Source organism: Eleutherodactylus coqui, chromosome 1, assembly GCF_035609145.1.
Source record: "Eleutherodactylus coqui strain aEleCoq1 chromosome 1, aEleCoq1.hap1, whole genome shotgun sequence".
NCBI lineage: Eukaryota > Metazoa > Chordata > Amphibia > Anura > Eleutherodactylidae > Eleutherodactylus > Eleutherodactylus coqui.
Genome location: NC_089837.1, coordinates 82,588,595 through 82,613,751, shown reverse-complemented (window position 1 = coordinate 82,613,751; position 25,157 = coordinate 82,588,595). Strand labels below are relative to the sequence as shown.

Genomic DNA, 25,157 nt, shown 5'->3' with positions numbered 1-25,157 from the left:
GATTTTAATGCGGAATTGGAGGCAGAATACTTTTATTTTCAATTCTGCATCAAAATCTGTAAGGTAGACATGCAGGTTTTGGTGCAGATCTTTCCACAAGGAGGAATATTCTGTAGCGTCCTGCGGAATATTCCGTCCAGTGTTTAACTATTAGACAGTATTGATAAATGAGGTCCACAGTGTTTGGGCTGCTTACCGTCATATCCTTTGGGTGATATATCCCTGGACTGCACCTTTGGCGCTATAGCCCTCTTTCCGTATGCATGGTTTTCATAGTTATTATATTCAAACGTAGTCTTTGAATATTTCTCCAGTTCCTTGGCCAAGTTGGAGCGAGGTGTGGTCGTTGATACGTTGTTCCTGTAACCGTACTGTGGAATTTCTAATTGCTTTACAAAACACATAGGCCTAAAAAAAGGGAATTAGGTTTTTTTGTAGCATGAATTGCTTGTTATTATAGCAATGAAATGATTATCTGTGCTGTATGCAGTTGGCATGGACTTGGGCACTTTGTGACTACATGCTGAATGGGAAGAAGACCTGCTGCAGGAGGAAACTGGAAACGATGCAATGTACTGTATTATGAGCTGGGATTTTAGGGACCATAGAAAATAAATTAAAGGGCCACTTTGGCAAAAACACATTTTTCCATCCCTAACACCCCTCACCCGATTGCATATCACACTCTGGAGGTCTCCTCTATGTATTCCAGCCACTTCCCTGCACTGCAGCCCCCTGTCTGATACTTAACTGGTACCATCTTGATTGAGATTTTTAGTCTCACATCTATCCCATAATGCATAAGCACAGGATTAGCTGAGGCAATACCATTTTGGTCTGCTGGGATTATAATTTAATTATCATTATCTTCTGTATTTATTTAGAGGGGTTTTGTTATTAGAAAAAAAAATCAATACTTACCTATTTCTCCCTAGGCAGTCTTCTAACCGCATCTTCTCCCTGCCGATGTTCTCCTGACTGCTCTAGTCCCCCGGATCACCTCCCCTCCAGCCGTCCGGATCCTCTTCTTCCTGTTTTAGGGCTCATGTCCACGGGCAAAATATGATTTAGGATCCGCAGCGGATCTCCCGCATGCGGATCCGCATCCCATAGGGATGCATTGACCACCCGCGGGTAGATAAATACCCGCGGATCGTCAATAAAAGGCATTTAAAAAAAAATGGAGCATGGAAAAATCCGGACCATGCTCCATTTTCGTGCGGGTCTCCCGCGGGGACGGCTCCCGCGGGCTTCTATTGAAGCCTATGGAAGCCGTCCGGATCCGCGGGAGACCTAAAATAGGAATTTAAAGTATTTACCATCCGGCGCGGGCGGGGAAGGTCAGCTGTTCCTCACGGCCGCATCTTCCTTGCTTCGGCTCGGCGGATGTGCCCGGCGCATGCGCGCGGCACGTCGGCGACGTGCCGGCGACGTGCCGCCGGCGTCAGGAATTCATCCGCCGGCCGAAAATGAAGATCCGGCCGTGAGGAACAGCTGATCTTCTCCGCCCGCGCCGGATGGTAAATACTTTTAAATTCTTATTTTCGGCGCTCATGTCCGCGGGGCAGGAGGGACCCGCTGCAGATTCTACATGTAGAATCTGCAGCGGATCTGATTTTCCCCGTGGACATGAGGCCTTAGAGTGTTCATTAGCCCCAGTTCACTTCCTGCAGGGCAGTGAATGCTACGAGTGATGTAGCAGTCGCTGACTAGCTGGGAATGCCGAATCCTTGGCAGCCTGCTTTAGCACGCATGCGGGATATCTCGCCGCTAGTGTTTCATATAGTATATAAAACACTAGCAGTGAGACATTGCACATAGTGTACATTGCCCTGCCGGAAGCAGAATGCTGACAATGTATGCTTCGTCACTTGAAGAGGACCTGGCTGGCTGGAGGTGAATGTGACCCAGGGGACTGGAGAAGCCAGAAGAAGATCGGTGAGGTGAAGATCTTGTTAGAAGGCTGCCTGGAGAGGAATAGGTAAGTATAGATTTTTAATGAAAGAACCCGTTTAAATAAACTACAGACCATAAGTATACAGTCAGGAGGATGAGCTGTGATCTCCTTTATTATAACTGTGTGACAGGAGCTGTGTGATCATCAGCAGTAATTGTAACAGGAGATTGTATATACAAAAATGAAAGCAATAACTCTAGGACAGAAGATATGAAAAAAATCTAAAAACAAATATTTATTAATCCATTAAAAATATGTATGCAAAAAATATCTGAATCACATTCACATAATGAAAAGAGATGAATTGGAAGCTTATTAGCAGATAATAACACATGCAGAAAGAGAAGAAAAACTAATAAAGTCATTTTCTCCACTACATATTTAATGCAATACAATAAAATTACTAATATAATTAAAAAAGATATCCCTATAGCTATACTACTGCAACAAAGTGTATGTTTTTTAATGTTTTTTTCTGAATAGATTTAAAGGGGTTGTCCGGCCATAAACATTAGGTCTCATTACTTCTGTTTGCCCAATACAATGCACTTTGTAATATACATTGTGCATTGTAAATTAGGCAAACAGAAGTTATTCACTTACCTCTTGGCTGCCCCCCCTGTGTTGCTCCTCGGTTGCCATGGTTCCTGGTTCCGACAAGTCTCTAGTCCTCTTCTTGTCGGGACGACCGGGGACGCGCCTCTCCAGCATATCTCTGCGCATGTGCAGAAGAACTTCAGCCTGGGAAGCTCAGTTCTGCCCCTGCAGGGGAGGCGTGTCTGCTGGCTCTTCAACTCCAAGGTAAGAATGAGAGGAGGGGCGGGCTCTCGTGGGGGGGGGGGGAGGATGGATGGATGGATGGATGTGTGCAAGTGGCTGTCAGAAGTCCGGGGGGGGGGGGCAGTGATGTGTGTGTGTGCAATGTCAGGAGACCCGGCTGTCAGAAGTCCCGGGGGGAAGGGGGGAGGGGGGGCAGCGGCAGTGATGTGTGTGTGTGCAATGTCAGGAGACCCGGCTGTCAGAAGTCCCGGGGGGAGGGGGGAGGGGGGGTGCTGTTAGTGTACTTGTGTGTGGGCACTGTAAAGGGGGACTCTGTGGGGGAGGTCACAGGGGGGGCACTGTATAGGGACGCTGTGGATGGGGGGCATGTGGAGGGGGGCTACTTTGGAGTGCAGTGGGGGGGACTCTGGGGGGGGTGGCATGTGTAGGGGGGGTACTGCGGAGGGCACTGTGGGGGGGAATACTGGGGGGGGCACTGTTGAGGGGGGACTGTGGAGAATGCTGTGGTTGGGGGGAATGAGGGGGGCTACTTTGGAGGGCACTGTAGGGGTGACACTGGGGGGCATGTGTAGGGGGTACTGTAGAGGGCACTGTTTGTGGCACTGTGGGGGATCATTAGGGGGGCACTGTGGGAGAGTGCACTGTAGGGGGGGGTCATTGTGAGGGGGGGTCGCTGTGGGAGGGGCACTATGAGGGCATGTGAGTGTGGGGAAATGTTTTGTTTCACTTTAGCAGGGTGGGGGGGCAGTAGGTAGCCTTGCAGTGGGGGGCTGCAGGAGAGTTCTCTCTGGGCTCTCCCCAGCCCCTCTCCATTCACTATGCACAGTAATGCTGTTTACGGTCATGGCAGGATTTTATCCTGACATGAGTGTATAACGCAGTCTCCCCTGGCCACACCCCCTCTGATTATAGTATGCAGCAGGGGGCGGGGCCTGGGCGGGGAGAGACTGTAGAGCAGTTCAATAGAGGTGGGCGTGTCGTGGGCGGGGCTGGGACGTGAGCTGAGGGAAATCCTGCCTTTTCATGTCTCTTACTACCATCGGGAGCGCGCACACAGAGGAGGGAGAGCGCAGAGCATGTGAGAAGGCAGCACAGAGGCGCCATCTTTGAATGCTGCAGTGAAGATCAGAATCTAAGGTAACAAACTGACATTGCAGCTGATCTGCCGGCCGGTTTGAGCCCCTGTATGCTGTCTGTTACTATCCTTACTGAAAGGAAAGCAGCAGCATTATAAAATTTTTTACCCTGTGTGGCCGGACAACCCCTTTAAATTATCATGTGACTGATATCACATTACAAATGGTTTTGGTCTTCTTACAAGATTTCTGTTATGTGTAAGGACTAGCGTCCGAAACGCGTCAACGAACTGACTAATGTTTCTCTGTGATGTGAATGTGATCCAGATAACTTAATGTTTCCAATTCATCTATTTTCATGTAATTCAGATATATTTTTTATATTCTTGTCCATTTTAGAACTGGCATTTTTGTTTCGTTTTTTTTCTACATAAGAGATTGTGTATCCCCCTCTGGGAAGTTTCTGTGGTAGGGTCCATATAACAGCATCACTCAATCTGAAACTCTGACTTGTTTCAGACAGCATAACCCCAAGTAGATCTGAGCTGGTCAGAATTAAGATCACATGACCATCTGAGGAAAAAGAAGTCAGTAGTTTCAGATAGGCAGGGTTTGAATACATAGTATGCCCGGGAGCCTTCACTAAGCCCAGGGCTACCATAGCAACCTTCAGCACCCCCGATTCGCATACTGGAGGTTGTTGGCGGGTCGAAAGGGGTATGCCCCCTGTCTGGCTGACAGTTTACATGCTAGCTCCCATTGCAGGTATTTGTGGCAGGTGGCAGCTGTTTCCCAAGGTTGCTTCATACCCACCCTGCACCTCTGTGACATACATATACATCATAGAGGGGAAAGAGGTAAAAATGCTGCCTGCAGATGTAGTAGCATGTTTAATTTAACAAGTTCCCATTAAGGCTGGGTTCACATATATCAGTTGTGTTTGGCTAGTTGTTTTATGGCTGAGCTGGATACAACTGATTACATTTTGGTGCACTTTGTGAATGGGTCTGGCAGAAAAACACTGCATGCAACGCTTCTTCTATCTGATGCAGGGAGATATCTAGCATCAAAACTGATGCACCGGATGCCATGAGCGATGCTACAGAAGACTATGGGATCAGTTCTGATATCAGTTTCTCTTTGACGTTTCACTACCACATTGGAAGAAAAATAGGGGATGAGCAGATTTATGGGAATCTGGCCCAATAAGCCATGTGAACATCATAGTGGGGCCTGCCTCCAAGAGTCAGTGGGGAAAGCCGCTAATTAAAGGTACCTTTAATAACTACAGCTCTTATGCCTTCACACAGGAGTGATCAGTGAATGGAGATGGAGCGTGCCGGAGATCTCTTCCAGCCACACTCCACCATTCACATTGAACAGGCAGCCATTCAAAGATTCAACGACTCCTGTTCACATTCAGTAAGAGGTTGCTTGCTAGCTGCTTTGTTTCAGTAAGCTGAAATAAAGCAAAGGACTACTGAGTGATTTCTCGTTCGGTGCCCTTTCATTGCTGTGAGCACACGGGGCGAGTATTACCCAAAATCACTACTTCAAGTTATTATCCGGGCAACAGTCACCCTGTGTATAGGGACCTTAATAGGTGAATATATATCAGGACAAAACATTCCCGTTATTTATACATTAATTAATAACTAATTACGTTTAATAATGAGATTGCATCCATGCATGAGAATGTTACCTATTTAATAAACATCGGCTGCTATAAATATACTTACCTTAAAACACGATCAGACGCTTGACTAGATTTTGATGCATCACAACTTTGATGTTTCTCTTGAGCTTTTGCTAGTTTCTCTGCAGCAGCAATAGGACATCCTGAAAGACTATAAAAGAAGATTTGTCAATTTACATCAATGCTGATTATTTATCTATCCCATATCTATCTTATATCTATCTATCTATCTATCTATCTATCTATCTATCTATCTATCTCATATCTATCTATCTATCTCATATCTATTTCATATCTATCTATCTTCTGTATCTCTCATATCTATCTATCTATCTCATATCTATCTATCTCATATCTATCTCATATCTATCTATCAATCTCATATCTATCTATCTATTTATTTCACATCTATTTATCTCTCATATATATCTATTTCACATATATCTGATATCTATCTATCTATCTATCTCCTATCTATCTATCTATCTATCTATCTATCTATCTATCTATCTATCTATCTGTCTCCTATCTATCTATCTATCTATCTATCTCATATCTATCTATCTCATATCTATCTATCTCATATCTATCTATCTATCTCATATCTATCTATCTCATATCTATCTATCTATCTCCTATCTATCTATCTATCTATCTATCTATCTATCTATCTATCTATCTATCTATCTATCTATCTATCTGTCTCCTATCTATCTATCTATCTCATATCTATCTATATATCTCATATCTATCTATCTCATATCTATCTATCTATCTATCTATCTATCTATCTATCTCATATCTATCTATCTATCTATCTAACTATCTTCTATTCATCTATCTCATATCTATCTATCTCATATCTATCTATCTATCTATTTATTTCACATCTATTTATCTATCTCATATCTATATATATCTATTTCACATATATCTTATATCTATCTATCTAACTAACTATCTTCTATTCATCTATCTCATATCTATCTATTTATTTCACATCTATTTATCTATCTCATATATATATCTATTTCACATATATCTCATATCTATCTATCTATCTATCTATCTCATATCTATTTATCTATCTATCTCATATCTATCTGTCTATTGTATCTATCTATTTCATATCTATCTATCGTCTATCCATCTATCTCATATCTATCTATTTTCTATCTATCTCATATCTATCTATATATCTCATATCTTTCTGTCTATGTATCTATCTATCTAACATCTATCTTCTATCTATCTCATATCCATCTATCTAATATCTATTTGTCTATTTATCTATCTCATATCTATCTATTTATCTAATATCTATCTATTTATCTATATATCAAGCTTCTATCTATCTCATATATATCTATTTCACATATATCTCATATCTATCTTTCTATCTATCTCATATGTATTTCATATCTATCTATCTTCTGTATCTCTCATATCTATCTATCTCCTATCTATCTATCTCATATCTTTCAATCTATCTATCTCATATCTTTCTATCTATCTCATATCTTTCTATCTATCCATCCATCCATCTATCTATCTATCTATCTATCTATCTACCGGTATCTATCTATCTATCTATCTATCTATCTATCTATCTATCTATCTATCTATCCATCCATCCATCCATCCATCCATCCATCCATCCATCCATCTATCTATCTATCTATCTATCCATCCATCCATCCATCCATCCATCCATCCATCCATCTATCTATCTATCTATCTATCTATCTATCTATCTATCTATCTATCATAGTCAACTTGTGTCTCCAATATATTAGATTCTATCATTCTGTACACGATCCACATTGGGTTCTGATTCTATAAACATTCTTTTTAGAATCTTATTATGGTCATTACGCTGTAGCATCAAAAATAAACCGCCTTGACTGCTCACCAAATACTGTACATATCTCGTTAAAGAAAAAAATAAACGGATTCTACAGTATTAAAACGTATTCTGCAGTTTATGTGAAGGGCAACAGTCAGGTAAAAGTTTTCACTTTGTGCCAAAAAATCCCTAGATCACACATTTCTTGATCTTGTTATATGACAAACGGAAACTTTTTAGTAGTTTAAGAAAGCAAAGTAAGCACCAGCTGTCATCTCTTCAATTCAAGTGGGACTACCAGAAAGTGCTGCTGTAGTAGAAATGTCCGTCTGTAGCAGTTCCAGAGATGCTGTGCCTACCTTCTGTGAGAATTCCTGTTGCTGTTTACGTGGCCTCTCCCGGTGCAACCTGGTGTAGGGCACTTAAGAACATTTTCATGCATGGCAAGAACTTGGCAGAAAGAAAAAAAAAAACATGAGAAACAAATCAGTATGAAATAAGATACGATTACAAAAGATATTTGACGTCTGATGCCCACTCGCATGTTGATTTTTGAATTCTTGCCATATAGTTGTCTACTAAGGACTGGATAGGGGATACCTCTATATACAGTATTTTTATTTCCGTCTTCATATACTGCGTAAGGACTACATTTCCTATAGCAGCGAATTAAATCTAAAATATTCCAAAACGTTTTTGCAGAATATACATTTTTGACAAATCGTTGTGATGTCAATTGACTATTGCATTTTTGCTCATTTATGGTAAATTTATTATTATATAATGTTTGAAAATCAAAAACTGATATTTCCCCCGCACATCTCTTACAATTTACGTAGTGCTTTTACTTTTTCAAAGACCGTACGTGCTTACATTTTAAGGCTTGTTTTTGTGTATTCTTGTGTTGGTGGTACATGAAGTCATAGATCTCTCTGGACATAACTGTATTCAAAGGAAGCAGAAAACTAACACATTGGTAAATCAACTACTGCATACTTAAAGGGAAGCTGTCACCACCAAACAGCACCATGCCCACAGACTCTTTTCAGACCGATCCCATAGGCTTGTATGAGAGTCTGAAAAGAGTCAGATTTTCAGACCACACGTAGACTGATGGCCCGGGAATAGGGAGTAGGTGAGCATCAAAACTACATCCACCGATTCCCCATCACCTCACCGAACAGCACCATAACTTAGTCTATGGTGCTGTTCCGTGGTGACAGGTTCCCTTTAAGAGTAAATCGGTGTATGTCTGCTTGCCAGGACCAAAACCGGTTTTGAGAAAGGGTAAGTTTTGGTCTAAGGAAACTGTTATTTCCCATTGCTAATGTTGACATGTTATGACATGCAAATATTTGGAAAGCTCCTTTAATTAACTCAGTCCTTCACTATATTCGTTACATATAAGGGTTTTCTGGGACTAAACTATTGATGACCTATCCTGAGATTCTGTCATCAATAGTTTATTGGAGTTGTTTGCCACTTGGGATACCCCCTCATCTGCTGATTGAAGACCCTGTGGTGCTTGGGTGAGAACTGAAAGCCTTTTTCCAAACCTGTGACATCACGATCATTGATCACATGGCCTGAGAGCAGTTCAGTCCCAATCAAGACAATGGGATTGAACTGTTATACCAGGCACAGCTGCTATACAATGTAATGCACTGCACCAAGTATGGACTGAAGTGGCCGCATTACTCATCCTGAGCGGCAGACCCCAGCCAATTAATTATTAATGACATATCCCGAGGACAGGTCATCAATAGTTTATTCCTGGAAAACCTCTTTGAAATGCATATGTTTATTTCATCATTATATGTATATAACACAACTTACTTTCGGGAGGTACCCTGTCTTTGTGTGGGCAACCTGATAAACTCCGATGGTGGGGGTATAAGCCAGTCACATGACCTGTGCCATCACAGCCAGGGGTGGGACATTTACTCTCTTTCTTCTCAGACCGTGAAAGATCTACATATGGAAAAGAAAAAGTATAGTTATAGAATTCAAAGTAAACATCGTAGGAATAACAGCACTTGAATAATTACTTGGCTTGTATATCATATATAGTATTTTCCACTCATACTATAGCATAGTAGATCAGTCATGTCTCGTAATTATGCTCAGTGTCACCATTTTTTATGGATGTAGTAGCTAAAATTTGCCATATTATAATTTTAGTTTAATCCACCACAGAAATACTTTACAAATCCTTAAAGTGGTTGTCACCATCCTATTAGGGAAAATGGATTTCATTGAGAGGGTTTTCCACTCCTTTTATGAGCCAAAGCCGAAGGGGTGGGCTTCAATCCTAAAATATCTTCACTCTCAACTAACTAGATCACCTACTTTTTTGCAGGTGGGCCCTATGTTGTCTATGTCTGACCCTGACCATAGTCTTCTACAAGGAGTTCTACTAAACAAAACTTGACTCAAGGCCAAAGTTTGTTGGAGCCCCAAATGTTCTAGGCTCTCTTTAGACTCATTATTTAATCTTATCTTACCAACCCCTGAATTGTAGATTTTGCGTAGAACAAGGTCAACAAGTAGAGATGTTGAAGATGAGGTTTAATCCTCCATCAGTATTACAGATGCCCTTTAGTTGTCAGAAGAGTTTCTAGAAACATATTTCAACCTAACATTTAAAGCCTTCATTTTGACAGATGTAATAAAGATGGTCTAGATGTCTCCTCACTTGCATGATTAATAGAAGCCATAAATTAGCTGCTTAAATAAATTCCTAGGATGACCTTTCTTGTATAATTTAACAATGCCCACAGGGAACATTTTAAAGGGGTTGCTGCTTTCACTAGCAGGAACATCAAAGTAAAAACCTCTGCAAAAGTAGACCCAACTTTTTACATTAACTTCTTATAGACTTACTCCAAGCCAGATTCTACTCACATTGCAATTTTCTACATATTCTATGTCATATTTTTTATATAGAGTAGTATAGGACTGAGTAGAAGTATTCCTGTAATATAACTGGGGAGGTCTAAAGTGGCTTATGAATTAAAGGGATAATGCCATCAGAATGCCACTCTCAGTACCCCTGCCAAGCAGCTGCTTTTGTCAGGTACGATTCTTTTTTTTTTTTAAGTCTGCCAGTTACTTAAATCTCAAATAGGTCGTAATATGTTGCCCATATTGGTCTTTACTATACCAACAAGTGTCCTCTACTACACAGAGACCGTACTGTATTATGGAGATATGCCCCACTAGAGGAACCATTCAGCTTAAACTCCCGATGTACCAATGTATAGACTTGACGTAGGGGCTCTGCGCAAACAGTTTTGCCATGTGTGAACATTTCTAGACCACCGATCAGTCTAACAATTGAACGTGGGTCTCAGCTTGCTCTATACCTGCTATAACCAGTGTATTATTTTAACTGCTTCTTTCCTATCGTCTATCACTGTACTTAGAATGAAGGAACGGAATGGGAAATTCCTTCCAGCCACATTCCTGTTATTGCTTCAAAAATGGCTACTTGTTGTCAAACAGCATTGTAGTTCCTAAACTGCTAACCCAACAATACCACGTAATTGGAAAATAAGCCCGACAAAAAGATATTGTATCTTTCAGATACTTTTGTTTTATATATTTTGTTTATTTTTTGTGTTTTTCCTGTGTTGTTTTATAATGACACTTACTTGCAAACAACCTTGTGGTAATTTAGAAAGACCCTCATTTAAAGCGCACTCAAAATAAACCTCATCCAGTCGCTTGGAGGACGTTATTATGATTAATAACCCCTCCCTTTGACTTCAAAGAAAATAATTGACCATTGAGAAGCCGGAACAATTTGTATTCATTGGAGAGAGAGAGAAAGCAGCAATTCAGACATGAGTGGGAAGTGGCTCATTACAATGCACTGGCTTCCCTGCCAGTTCAGTATCCTTGTCTTATCACTCTTTTGGGTAAAAAAAAAAGAAAAAAAGCGTTAAATTTCACAGTTTCTTTCAAAGTGTTCTGTTTTAACACAGAACATGTATAAAGACCAGATTTTCTGTAATTATGCATAAAAGCGAAAGGCCACCTGCACTGAGGCAAAGCTCATTAAAACAGTTTTCTTTTGTACACCGTCCTCTTATCGACCTGTTAGGATAAACATATTTTCTAACGTAACATGGAGAAAAAACACCTTCTTTTACTATCAAAGCAATTGGGTTAAATTTTATTTTGGATGTATTCGTCTTCTTTAATGTGCGCTGCCACTCATATGTATTTTACAATGGGATTGTGTCAAATTCTTCGGTTGGCTAAGAAGGAAGGCAACTAGAAAATCAAAATATTAGATTTATACAGTATTTGTTCCTAGGTTTGCCAAGTCAGGATAGGATATAGACACTGCTGATATATTAAATGAAATAAATACAATATATAGTCACTTACCTCAGCTAAATATAACTAATTAGTTGTAATTCTGGATTTTGCTAAGAAATGGATTCTAATAACCACTGGCCCACTCCATTTACTGAGTGACCATTTCTCCCGTATGAAAGCACAAGAGCGATAACCACTGGAATGACTGTTGGGCGCTTAAGTGCCCGACAGTCAACCCATGTGAAAGGACACTTGGGTTCTGCTCCCTGTGCTCTCAATGTGTCAAGTAGGTGGTTCCCACCAGTCACTCTATGGGTGATATCAGACTTTCAATCAAGTCCAACATCAACCACTGGAAGAGAATGGTGGGGACTGGCCTCTTAATACATTGAGAAGCTGGACCTAAGAAGATCCCATCCGAGCAAAGAGTGGTCAGCATGAGAAAAAACAGAAACAAATGGGAATAGAGTCAGAGGCTACAAAGCCAATCAACCAGCCCCACTGGTTCTATCTAGTGACAGGCTTTCTTTAACAGAAAATACTGTAGATGAAATCTCACTTAAAAGTCTTGCGATCGTCAAAAGGGAGGAGAAGGGCGGACGGTCACATCTCTTAAGTAGGAGAGAGAAACTCTTCAAAATACAAAGGTTTATACACACCATATATTTTAAGGCTAGAACTTTCCACTGACATTTCTTATTGTTCATTTCCTATATAAATGTAAAAACAACCTGTGTAGGAACACACAATTTCAATGCATGGTGTGTGGTCCTGAGCTTTAAACATGCTTTAAATTTGTCCAAGCATGGCAGAGGTGAAAGGTCTTAGCAGACCCTAATTAGCTTTGCTAGTGACAATTGACTTAAAAAGGGGCTGTTTTCCCTTTTTTACTGGAGCTGCCCTGTTCCCCCAAGACTATGCATACTACATATTAAAATGACCAAAGCATAATAGAACTACAGATTGGATAGGTTGAATCAAATTAGTATGTGAGCCAAGCTACAACTCTTGGTGACTTAAAGTCACTGTAGAGCCATGGGCATCAGGTTTGACTTACTGAATGGCATGATAGTAAATAGTCTGGGGGCATGGAGTATTGAAAACGAGAAGTGTGACCACTTTGGGGACACAACCAGGACTGTGTGACCAGAATGAAAATAGGCCAGTAGAGTTGTACTAGACACTAAAATGTTCATTGCCCATTGCCTGGAGGATACCATAAAGCTATATCAAACTTTATTTTTGGGATCACCGTTCTTTTAATGACTGCCTTATCAACAATTAGCATTTGTAAATGGTATTATTTCCAGGTAAATCTGCAAGGTGAAATTAACCTTTTGAAATGATGAACATTAGTTTAAAGTAACTCAACCAACAAGATTCATCAGTATAATCCCGGGCTCAGAAGACTAATTTCATTGCTACTTATAGACATTACACACAAGGGGATTGCCTTAAGTTCTTCATTGGCAAAGAGACAAGTTTCTTCTTTTAATACAAATAATCTTCTTTAATTAGTTCATCTACTAGAAAATGTGGAGGGTGACAACAAGGCAGTCTTATAATAATGAAGAAGGATGTCACAGACAGAGGCACATCAATCCGTATTATGAAATATGGGCAATCTACAAAGGCCGACAAAGAGAGAAACAAAAAGATTGATTCAAGGGCTAAAATAAATACTTGTTCAGGGGCTTTCAGGATTTATACTAATCCCGCATCAGATACGTTTACCACCAGTAAATTATAAGTAATTATTAATACATGTTTCATACTACTGAAAATGATCAAGAAAAATGTGAAGTCCAAAAACCTGGGAGGAAGGTGCATTTTTGGCATATTTGATACATGAATTATATACATATGAGGCAGAGATGAATTTGTTATGCTAGTATTAAGGATTTTAATCATGTCTTCATGTTTATAGTAATAGTTGACCTTGGCTGTTCTGCCCACTCAACCCAAGGTCAAATACCTTCTTGCTCAAGTAGAATGCTTGCACAGCATCTCATTCACCTGTGCAAGTATGGACTTACTGGGGACATAGGACCTTAGGAAGACTAAATAACTTATTTAGTTGTGATAGTGAAACAAAAAACATTAAAATGACTAGTAGATAATTCAGCATTTTTACCTGAACTCAACCAATAGGGAAACAAACTCTTTCTACATAAACTAGTGTAGTTATGTATCCTGCATCGGCCCAACCAGCAAAGTTAAATGTTGAGGAGTAGTCTACATTTGAATATGAATCTACATACTTAGGGTTATATTTTTCATTAGACACATAAGGTATGTGCCTAATGATGGTCCTATGGGGAAGATAACTATAGTTCAGGGTCAAGAGTGGGATATCATTTATGCAATATGAGTTTGTCAAGTAGTATTTAATCACTACTTATTTTTGTGCTCAAATACCAAAAAGAACAAAAATCTGGTCTCCATTTGACTACTGAAACCATTCAAGGTTCTGTCTACATACTGGTTTTAGCAATATGAATGGGATCACGGTACAGAGTCCCTAGATGGAAGGTAAAATCTGATGGGAACAAGGCCTCAGTTTAAACAAAAACTAGTATATCCTTATTTAGTATATCATGAAATATTATGGAAAAAAATATTTTGCAACCACAGAATTTTTTAATTTATGATAATAGTATGATTGTATATAATCAACTTAAATTGGTGATTAGGATTGTGAAATTGTTAGGAAATTCTTTTGGAAAGTTGTATACATAGTAACATAATAACATAGTTCGTAAGGCCCAATGAAGACAATGTCCATCTAGTCCAGCCTGTCTATCCTCCTGTGTTGTTGATCCAGAGGAAGGCAAAAAAACCCAAGGGCAGAAGCCAATTGGCCCTTTTGGGGAAAAAATTCCTTCCCGGCTCCCTAATGGCAATCAGACTAATCCCTGGATCAACCCCTAATAGTTCCTAATTGCCTGTAAACCCGGATTAACAATTAACCTAAGATTTATAACCTATAATATCCTTCCTCTCCAGAAAGACATCAAGTCCCCTTTTAAACTCCTCTATGGATTTTGCCATCACCACTTCCTCAGGCAGAGAGTTCCTCAGTCTCACTGCTCTTACAGTAAAGAACCCTTTTCTATGCTGGTGATGAAACCTGCTTTCCTCTAAACGTAGCGGATGCCCTCTTGTTACCGTCGTAGTCCTGGGTATAAACAGATCATGGGAAAGATCCTTGTATTGTCCCCTCATGTATTTATACAGAGTTATTTGATCACCCCTTAGTCGTCTTTTTTCCAGGGTAAATAGTCCCAATTTGGATAGCCTCTCTGGGTATTCCAGTCCCATCATTCCATGTATTAGTTTAGTTGCTCTTCTTTAAACCCCCTCCAGTATAATCTTTATTGACTGTAATTTGTAATTGTGTAACTATGACATGTATCCGCTTACTGGTCATGGGTTTTCAGTAGATGATAAATAGTCTATATAAAATGATTCAGATAATTTTTTTTTAGAATTTATTTTCTCTGTTTTGGGCCAAGTAGGGTAGAGGCGAGCATTGTGGTAATCGCAATGTGGTGGCAACCCTGCGCCCTCTTGGCAGCCCATGGCTTCCCGATCTTGCTAATAGTGTCAGCAAGGCCATGCAAACATTGTCTGATGTGGGTGGGCAGAACCCTTACTATGGAAAGAACAAAAATATTCAAAATTGTTTAAATGAGTTCTTTCAAAGTTTGTTTGGTTCACATGTAGCGTATATAAGACTTCCGTTAATACATTTAGCAAAAAATATAGCTGAAATATGAAGGAAACATAGCGATCAGTGAATATAATGCTTAGGAAAGAGCAGAGCATAGATACAATCTAGACAACATCTCTGTTAATGATACATTTAGATTTATGTTTCTCTCCACTATTGAATTATACTCCGTTCTGTTCTCACAGCAAGGAAGAGAACAAGTGAATTGTATTTAAGAAAGAAATTGCTATCGATCCTCACCTAAGACACATCATGACTTGCATCTGAAATGATTTTCACCACCTAACCATCAATGGATAATTAATGTGCAGTCACTGTCCCTGCCTTCTATTATTATCCATCTATATGTAGTGTGGGTCTATCAGGGCACGTCATCTTCATCACTGTGTCTGTTCATAAAGACATCAGAGCTTCTGTAAACATTGTCTACATTACTGGCTAACGACGTTTTTGATCCTAAACTATTACTAGCAAACTATCCGTAAATCATAAATGTTCATTGGGAAGAATAAAGCCGCACAATCTACTGTTTGTGGAACTAGATTACAATATCTATGTAACCCTATGTAACCAGGCCAGGCTCATAAAATGATTATTGAGGGCGGGGGAATACAGTGTCAGCTAATTAAAAAAAAATAATCTAAAGATGAGCATTCTGGCATCCAAAATTTGTATAAAAAATGTCTCTACTGTAAAGGCCTTCTGACCCGGGACGATCTATTGAGTGCAGATGCCCAACAGGGTAGCCAATGATGTCCAAATAATTTTAGGCTGAGCAATAAATAGGTGCAAAAAAGTTGATTCACATCCACCGGATGTCCTTTATTGTATCCACAGATGAACAACGTTTTGGCTACCACATATAGCCTTTGTCAAGTATGGTAGAGGATCCAGGGTCAGGATCTTGGACTGAGCGTGCATCTTTATCAAGCTTCCCCTATGTGGTGGTGATGAGTGCTGCTGACGGATCCGGTTTTGTTGAGAGTAGGCAACGATGATTGTTCCTATGCTCTTACACAGTAATGATCATTGTTGAGTGAATGGAGGTGTACTGGGCCGGTGGGCCATACTGGGCCGCCTACCTCCGTTTATAGTAAACAGGCGGTCGTTCATAGATGAATAATTGCCTATTGACACGAGCTGTCCATCCTTCAATTTTTATGGATCCATAAAGTAAATGACAAATGATAAGGAAACAAATTATCCTTCATCGTCCAGTCGGGTGTGCATTTACACTGAATGATATAGTCCAGATTCTCGCTGGATCGTGGGAATCGGCCCATGTAAAGAGGCCTTAAATCTGATTTCAGATGGCTGTAGTGGGACTTAATTTTCATGTATTACAAATTTATATTACCACAGAACCCTTTAGTGTGAGTTTGATTTATTAAATTGGGGGGAGTCTGGGATTTGCAGCCATATCATTGCTGAATATATAATTAAACATCAAGAATTATTCAGTATAGATGTTTTTAACTATATTCATTTAAAAAATGTTTTGCAAGGATGGATATTCATTTTTAAGGGGTTATCTCTCTGAAACATTTATCACCTGTCTACAGGATAGGTAGTAAATGAATGACCACAGGATGTCCAATTACTGGGACCCCCATGGATATGGAGAATGTCACACCCAGAGGTCCCCTGGTGAGCAGAGTAGCAGTGCACATAGATAACCACTGCTCCACGTGTTTCTAATAAGCAGATAGCCTGTGGATAGGTGATAAATATTTTTTGGTGAGTAAACCCTTTAGGCGCAGATACGCTCACGATACTGCAACTTTTTGCATTGTGAAGGTCGCACTATTGGCTGTATCAGCGCTGTTAACTGTACATTCTATGCTGCTGGAGACCATTCACCATGATTGAAAAGGCTGTGCAGCAAAATTAGTCCCTGGGGTCATCAATTTCTCTGCAAAATTGCGCAGTGAAGTACGCAATTGGGTCAACAATTGCACACCCCTATGGACTCTTAGGGTGCCTTAGGTATGCAAAGGCACACAAAAATAGGGCATGCCACAGCTTTTTTTGTGTATGCATTTCGATAGTGCGGATGAACCCATTGACTGGTGTACTGCCAGTCAGTGCTAGGTCCGGGTGCTGATGTTTGACACAACAGGCTGCATGCATAGCCTGATTCCTCCCCTCTATCACCTGCTCTCACAATTCAGTATGAGTAGTTACTTTGGGTCACAGAAGGTGCATTATTTTGGGACATGGTTACTTTTCAGGTGCACACAGTGGGCATCATCACCTTGTGGGGGGTGGGGAACAAAGGGGAACTATTACAATGTGGGGCTTTATGAAGGTTATTTATTGTGGTGGGTACTATAGGGGATTTATTACTATGTGAAAGCTCTATTACTTTATATGGTACAAAAAGGGACAATGTACTATGTGGAGCATGTTTAATGTGTAATGGAAATTGAGAGGATAACAGTAGCAACAGGATGAGGAGAATATATGGAGATGAGTCATGGCTGGAAGAAGTCCTCATGGTGGTCTGGATACGGTGGAATGGCAGTATGATAACATCCAGGGGTGTATAAATGTTTATAGTTTCTATGGATAGTCTGCCAATCTGTCAGCAGAACATAGACCGCTGAGTCCATCAGTCTGTGAGTGGCTTTTTGTTGGGTCCACAGGAAAGCTGCTGTGAATTTTACTTCTTGAGTCTCCCCAACCATGATTAGGTTATTAGTACGGGAATATTCTATCTTCTAGTCTATGTGGAAAAGAGAACGGACACTGAAAGGACAGATTAAATCATGAGAGTACAATTGTTTTTCCAATCTTTCTAGCCCATCATCTGCCTTGTTAAGATGACTGTGCGCACGGCACCGGTGTCTCCCCGGTGATCAATTATCTCTATCTGGGCTTTTGTCTCACCTCAATTCACCTGTCAAAAACAAAACAGTGGAGAGACAAATTTACATAGAGTCTTTTTATGAACTCGGAAATTCGAGGGACATTGTATTTGCTTCAGTGGTGAAGTGTAGGATGAAGAAGTCATCGTAACTGAAGGATCCGGTTTGGCTAGAGGGACAATAACAAGTGTTGCCAATTGTCTGTAACTTAAGATAAATGACTTTTGACTGGTGTCTGTAATAAGAAAAATAGATGCGTTTGTGACTCGTTTTGAAGCCGGAGGAGCTTGTGTAGACTATTGTAATTCTAATGATCATAATATATTGTATAAGCTCAGTGGGCATATTTACTAATATTGATATATCGTACTGAAAACCGCATTAAGGCACCCTAGGTAATAACTATGATCCTTTTTACATTGGACTTTACTAGATTTTCTTCATTGAAGCCAATGGGGCAGGACCAAAATAAAAACATCAGAGAAAGGCCCAATGGCTGTAATGCAGTCTGTATTATGTCTGCAAATTCTGGCCTGACTGTGGGTCCAATGACCCAAATTATAGCATTGTAACCATCTATGATGCTCCAAGTTTGGTTCATTAGATTCGTGGTCGGGCTGTAATTTGTGGCCATCATACAGATAATAAAATGAGGTCCTACTGCAGCCATTTGAATTAGGCTATAGGTTGTATTCACGTGATTTGTTTGGTGATGGTTTTTATGGCAGTTTTTTTTCACAATTTTTGTAATTGCAGGAAAACCACAGCATTTTTTTTACAAAAATTGTATTGTTTTACTGCAGATACAAAAATCCCAGCAAAATAAGTGTGTCATAAAACGACAAAAATTTCACCCTAAAGTAGTGGTCTCAAACCAGTAGCTCATATGTGGATTGCGACAACTTGCTCTGTGGTCTATCATGGGAGTCTTGAGTTCTTACCATAAGTATTGGCAATTAACATTACTGCAGAAATAGCCTAACTACCCAAAAGTGCCAGTTCAGGTGGCATAATACGAGTGTCATATTCTCACTCGGAAATATTTATAAGCAAGTGTTTGATTTTCAACCTTGGCCATGACATGCGTTGTGTAATCAAAGATTGTATTATTTACATATAGCAAGGCCGTTGGGCAATCTTTGGCCACCCAATGTGTGTTGGTGCCAAGGTTGCCCTTTAGCCTTAGCCTAAAAACTTCTCTCCTCCAAGATGAATGTGACTCCCAACTGAGAGTTGACTGTGGCTCACAAGGTACAAAACGTTGGGGACCTCTTTCATAAAGGATGGTTTCATACACAGGTTTTTAGGCAGTTTCTGGTGCATTTTTTTTTTAGCCAAAGCCAGAAGTGGGTTCAAAAGGAATGGGACATTTAAAGAAAGAACTTCTCCTTCCTGTTGGATCTACTTCTTGTTTTGCTTAAAAACTGCATTTAAAAACTGCCACCAAAACCCATGTGCACATGTATCAAATTTTTGCTGCAGTGGGATTTTGTTAAAGATCTGTGGCAAAATCAGTACATAAGGGCTGATTTCAAGGGATTCTCTCGCACGAGTGCATTTTGTGCATGCATCTCGCATAAAAAAGTTAGACCTGTTCTATTCTGCATTTTGCACACAAAGGGCTCTCATAGAAGTCTACAGGAGGTGCACAAATACGCAAGGGGAAGTGTGAAACACGGCGCAAAATGCAGAAAAAACACTTCTGGACCTATTTGCACCATGAATGCTGTGCGTTTGAGCTTGTTTTTGTGCATTTTACTGTACTTTTTGTGCCGTTGGGGACATTTCACATGGGGTGTGGGACAGACCCATGTCGTGATTTAAAGACTAATTAGCGTAATGAGGTCCAGATGTGTTCTTTTCCCTGCGTTTTGCGCATTGTTTCACGCTTCCCCTTACGTATTTGTGCACAGATTCCTGTGGGACCTTTTAGTGCGCACAAAAATAGAGCCTGCTGTGTTTCGCTTTTCATACGCGCTAAATGTGTAAATGGGAATAAATCCATTGAAATCAATGGATTCTATTCTCTGCATATTTTGCCCGCAGAAAATTGGCTTCTACCTCATTGGGTTTTTTTTTTTTGCCTTCTACTGGATCAACATTGGGGGTAGTAGGCTGAACTGGATAGACGTGTCTTTTTTTGACCTTACCTACTAAGTTACTGTGCTACAAAACATGCTGCAAAGTGTTATCTGTGAGCCGGGCCTCCATTTTTGAATAACGGAAGGGAAATGTATCAAAACAGGTGCAAGGAAAAAGTAGGATAGTTGTCCAATAGTAAGCCCATCAAGTTACTGCCAAAAGGACCCCTGAAATATGAAAGGCGGAAGTGCTCCAGTTTTGATACATCTCCCCTATAAAGTCCAATGGCTTCAATCATTTTTGTCGAATGTTTTAATCCAAGATCAAGACCTGGCAACAGAGCTCAAGTTTTCTTCTTGATCTGCGCAAAATAAAAAAAAAACAAAAAAAAACCTTTCTTTATAATTAAATTGCTGACTATATCACTTGTACTTCCAGACTGAAAATATTTCATTCAAAGGGGCTAATGGGATCATCAATTAATCTAAGTGGAATTAATTGCATATTGTTGCGAGTGATTTAGAGACACTGAATTCGTGTACCTCACATACACAGCAAGACACTTGAAGAGCATATTCATTCCTCTGAAGATGCGCACTACATCAAAGCTCATTATTAACTCCTAGCAATAAGTATAATAAAAAGCTGATTATTATAATTCATCAATCACCCATCATTAAGCAGCATGATTAAATGTGTTCATAATGAGCATCTTAATTCTGGCAAAAATATTCTAAAAATGCATTAAGATGAGGAAGCTTGTCAGTTCATGGTCGGCATTGATGTCTAGGTCTAGGTTACTTAAGATCAGTGTTGTTACTACTGAATCAATATTAGGTTCAAGAGCAATAGACACAATCAATATTCTGATCAATTAAGCAGCTAAGTCCTACATTTTTTTCTCAGGGCTCATGGCCATCGCTGTATTACAGCTCCAAACAAATTGAACAAAGTAGCAGAATAGCATCCGTAGAAGTCTATGGAGGCATGATTGATTGTTTATTCTTTCAGTCACTTACGGCTCTTTGTGATCTTGTGGACCAGCCCGCTACAGAGCTTCCTGTCGGCTATTGCCACCCCCAACTCCACCAAGGTCCAGTCCTTCACCTAAAGGATATCATCCATCCATCTTGCCCTTGCTCGGTCCCTCTTCTTTTTGCCTTTCACTTTCCCTAACATCAGCATATGGAGGCCTAGAGTGTATCTTTACGCATGTGTCGTGGCGTGTCAAAATGTGCTCCTGGATATTATGGTTCCATGCAATGATAGGACCATAACTCTGCAGGTGTTGGTTGATTCAGCTGGCTGTGAGGTGGATTGTCCATCCAGACAACCACCATTGTTCTCTCTATGTATATATTCCGACCCCTTCTCACAGAGGGCACTGATTATTCTCCTGACTTAATTATGGTTTGATCATGCATGCTGGTCAGAGCTCTGTGTTCTGTTTCCATGTTTGATTCTGGTCACTATCTTGTACGAGGTAAATGCCTGAATCTTGTCTAAGAGTCTTGTCTGCGGGGTTGTCCTTATCAGGGCAATCACTCCACTTATAGGTAAGGTTTACCATACCCGTGAGGTCAGTATCAGATTCCTCATTTTGTTCTTGTTATGCCATGCTATGTTATCTGCGTTTGTACCAAATCAATGTATATATTTTATCTATCCACATTCGTGTTGCTTGCATTTGTAGTAGATTCTCGTCCAGTTTGTGCCTGTGTAGGTTTTGTATTTTGATTAAGTCCTATATGGACAATTCTGGGCCTTTTAGAACCTTCATATTTACGCCATGCTGGCCACATATGGGTGAAACTAGCATGGTCATAGTAGTAGGTCTGTTTAGGACAATTAACATATACCTGAGCAGGCATGTTAGTTAAGCCAGCTCGGATGTAATAATATGGAGGCATACACGGGATTACTGTAGTTCTGTAGGATTTGTGTAAGATTTGTGATTTGTGAATCGTGACATGCTCCATTGGAGGTCAGGCATTGCTTTCAGTGAAAAATAATGCCATAAACGGTTTAATATGCAGATACTATAAGGACAGGCTATACAGTCAGTAGGTCTGTAGCATACAGTCGGTAGGTCTGTAGCATACAGCCGTAGAAACTCTGTGTGTCGCCATAAAGATTCTGTGCACACAGTTCAACATGTTCTAGGTTTCCATCCTAGGGTTCCATCTCTAATGGCGAAAACAGTTTTGAGATAGAACACAAGATGGAACCTAAGGCTTTAACCACTTAAGACTAGCGTGTTTTGGTCCTAAAGGACCAGACACTTTTTTATGCATGTGGTGGTTTTATTGCCCCTATTTTTTTACAGGCTGCCCAAATTACTTTTGCTGCATTTCTCATTTCCAGAACATTTACAGCTGTTTTTAAATTCCTTTTTTTCACAAAAAAATTGTTACATTTATTTTTTTTAATTAGGGGTAATGTGTGCAAAAAGTAAAAAAAAAAAAATTTTTTTTCTAAATTTATATTTAAAATTGGTATATTTATGCTAAAATAAAGTATTGGAAAGGATTCGCAGTTTTGTTTCGGACATTTTGATATATAATGTATATAGTCTTGGATTATAGGGCGGCTATCGAGAAAGTTTAGGTTGGCATGGGTGGAGGGTCTTTTTTAATATGTGCAGTACATTTGCAGTTTATAATTTTCTTTACTTGCTTTTGTAACAATTTTTTTACACATGCATGCCCACTAGAGATGAGCGAGCATACTCGCTAAGGGCAATTGCTCGAGCGAGTATTGTCCTTAGGGAGTACCTGCCCGCTCAGAAGAAAAGATTCGGGTGCCGGCGCTGGTGAGCGGTGAGTTGCGGGAGTGAGAAGGGTGGAGCAGGGGGGGGAGAGATCTCCCTTCCGTTCCCCCTCCCTCCCTCGCTTTCCCCCGCCGGCACCCGAGTCTTTTCTTCCGAGCGGGCAGGTACTCGCTAAGGACAATGCTCGCTCAAGTAATTGCCCTTAGCGAGTATGCTCGCTCATCTCTAATGCCCACCCATGATGTCATATCAGACCTCTTGGGGACATTCACTATGTAATTTTTTTTCTTATTTCACAGTTTTCCACCGTAGCTGGGGCATCTATAGGAGCCCTATTTACAGGAAAAAACACCCCTATACAGTGAGCAAATCAACACATGTTGGAAAAATCCACCACAAATTCGCCTGCGGATTTTGCCACAAACCTATGGTGAATAAGAAGCAAAATCTTCATGTGCAACATATTGGATTTGATGCAAATTTCATACCTCTACATCGAAAGGAATTGACAAATGGAACTCAAGCGTAGGAAAGCTCAGAGAGATAATGAAGGAGAAAAAATGGGCCGTAATGTGAATCTAGCAGATTTAACTCTTTGACAAATGTGTGTGTTTAAATACATGCTAACCTGGCCGGGCCGTGTTATACTGGGAACCACTCCATTCAGCATCTATAATGATGTCCACCAGGTGATTCCCTCATGCTGCAAGCCCGGCTGGAGATCGGGAAAGTGCTATCTAGAATCCCTCAACCAGTGAATATGGATAGATTTATGGAAAAACAAACAGCTCTATTTGATGCGCTGCCCAGGAACCAGGTTGGAAGCCAATTATTCTAACGGTGAGACAAACCGATATTATTGAACAAGTGAAATGTAAAATCATACTACTTGTATTGATTCTCAGTTGAAATCTTCATCAAGTATCATATGAAAATAACTAAAGAAGATTTCAATTTGAAATCAAAACATGTAGTGTGATTCCACCTTTTACTTGTTCAATAATATCGGCCTGTCTCATCATATGAACCGGTGGCTTCCAATCTGATAAAGCAGTTTTATTCCAATAATCTATTCGCATCCAGCAGTAGAGGGGTGCTTGTCTTACGTAACCAAATGTATAAGGCTCAATGTCCACGGGCAAATTAGAATGATCAAATCCGCATGGTTGTCCAGCACACGTGATCCGCGCCCATAGGGATGCATTGGACACCCATAGGTAATTAAATACCTGCGGATGTCATTTCTCCGAGGCGCGTGGATCGCACATGTGGGAAAACACCCGCAGCATGCTCCATTTCGTGTGGGCCTCCTGCGGCTTCCATTGAAGCCAGGCCGAAGAAAGAAGATTTGGCCGCGACGGAGGACAGATCCACAACGTCCAGACAAGTAAGTATATCTTATTTTCAGGCCTTATGTCTGCGGGAAAGGAGGGTCCCGCTGCGGGATTCTGCATGGAGAATCCGTGCGGGTCTGAATTTCCCCGTGGACATGAGGCCTAACCAGTAGAAAGAGAGCAAGTCCAAATATGGGCTGCAAAAATGGTGGGAGGTCTTAAACATAGGTCTTATCAGTAAAGACTTAAATGGGTTATCTGGAGAGATATACTTACCTCCATATAGTCCATTTGCAGTAGTGCTGGTATCTCCACTTCCTGTCCAGTTCCAACACTGTGTCACATGGTATAGACCTCTTGTTATCATTGATGTCATAGCAGAGGCTAGTTTATGGCTCATTTTGAAAACTAAGCCAGCCCACAACTCTACCTCCGCATTGGCCATGACAGAGAAGGGTACTGGCTTAGTTACTGAAATGCGCCAGTCAACCAACTTTCTAGAATGATATCACAGGCAACTAGAGGTCCATACCACATAACTCAGTGTAAGCATTGGAGCGGAGGTGGAGTTGTCAGCACAGCTAAACTAAGACTGGATTGAGGTAAGCATATCTCTCCAGGTAATTGCTCTAAACAACTTCATGTGTACAGCATGTTGGAAAGAAGGGAAAATAACGGCGGACTAGACAG

At 40.4% G+C, this 25,157-nt stretch overlaps 1 protein-coding gene across 1 annotated transcript in view; it reads right to left on the bottom strand.

Annotated features, from left to right (window-relative positions):
• MYT1L (myelin transcription factor 1 like) overlaps positions 1-25,157 on the bottom strand; it is a 180,198-nt gene that overhangs the window by 72,808 nt on the left and 82,233 nt on the right. The window contains exons 5-8 of the mRNA XM_066596421.1: positions 9,192-9,326; positions 7,715-7,805; positions 5,553-5,660; positions 197-408 (exon numbers count right to left, since the gene is read on the bottom strand). Coding sequence (XP_066452518.1) covers positions 197-408; positions 5,553-5,660; positions 7,715-7,805; positions 9,192-9,326 — 546 coding nt within the window. The remainder of the gene's footprint in view (positions 1-196; positions 409-5,552; positions 5,661-7,714; positions 7,806-9,191; positions 9,327-25,157) is intronic.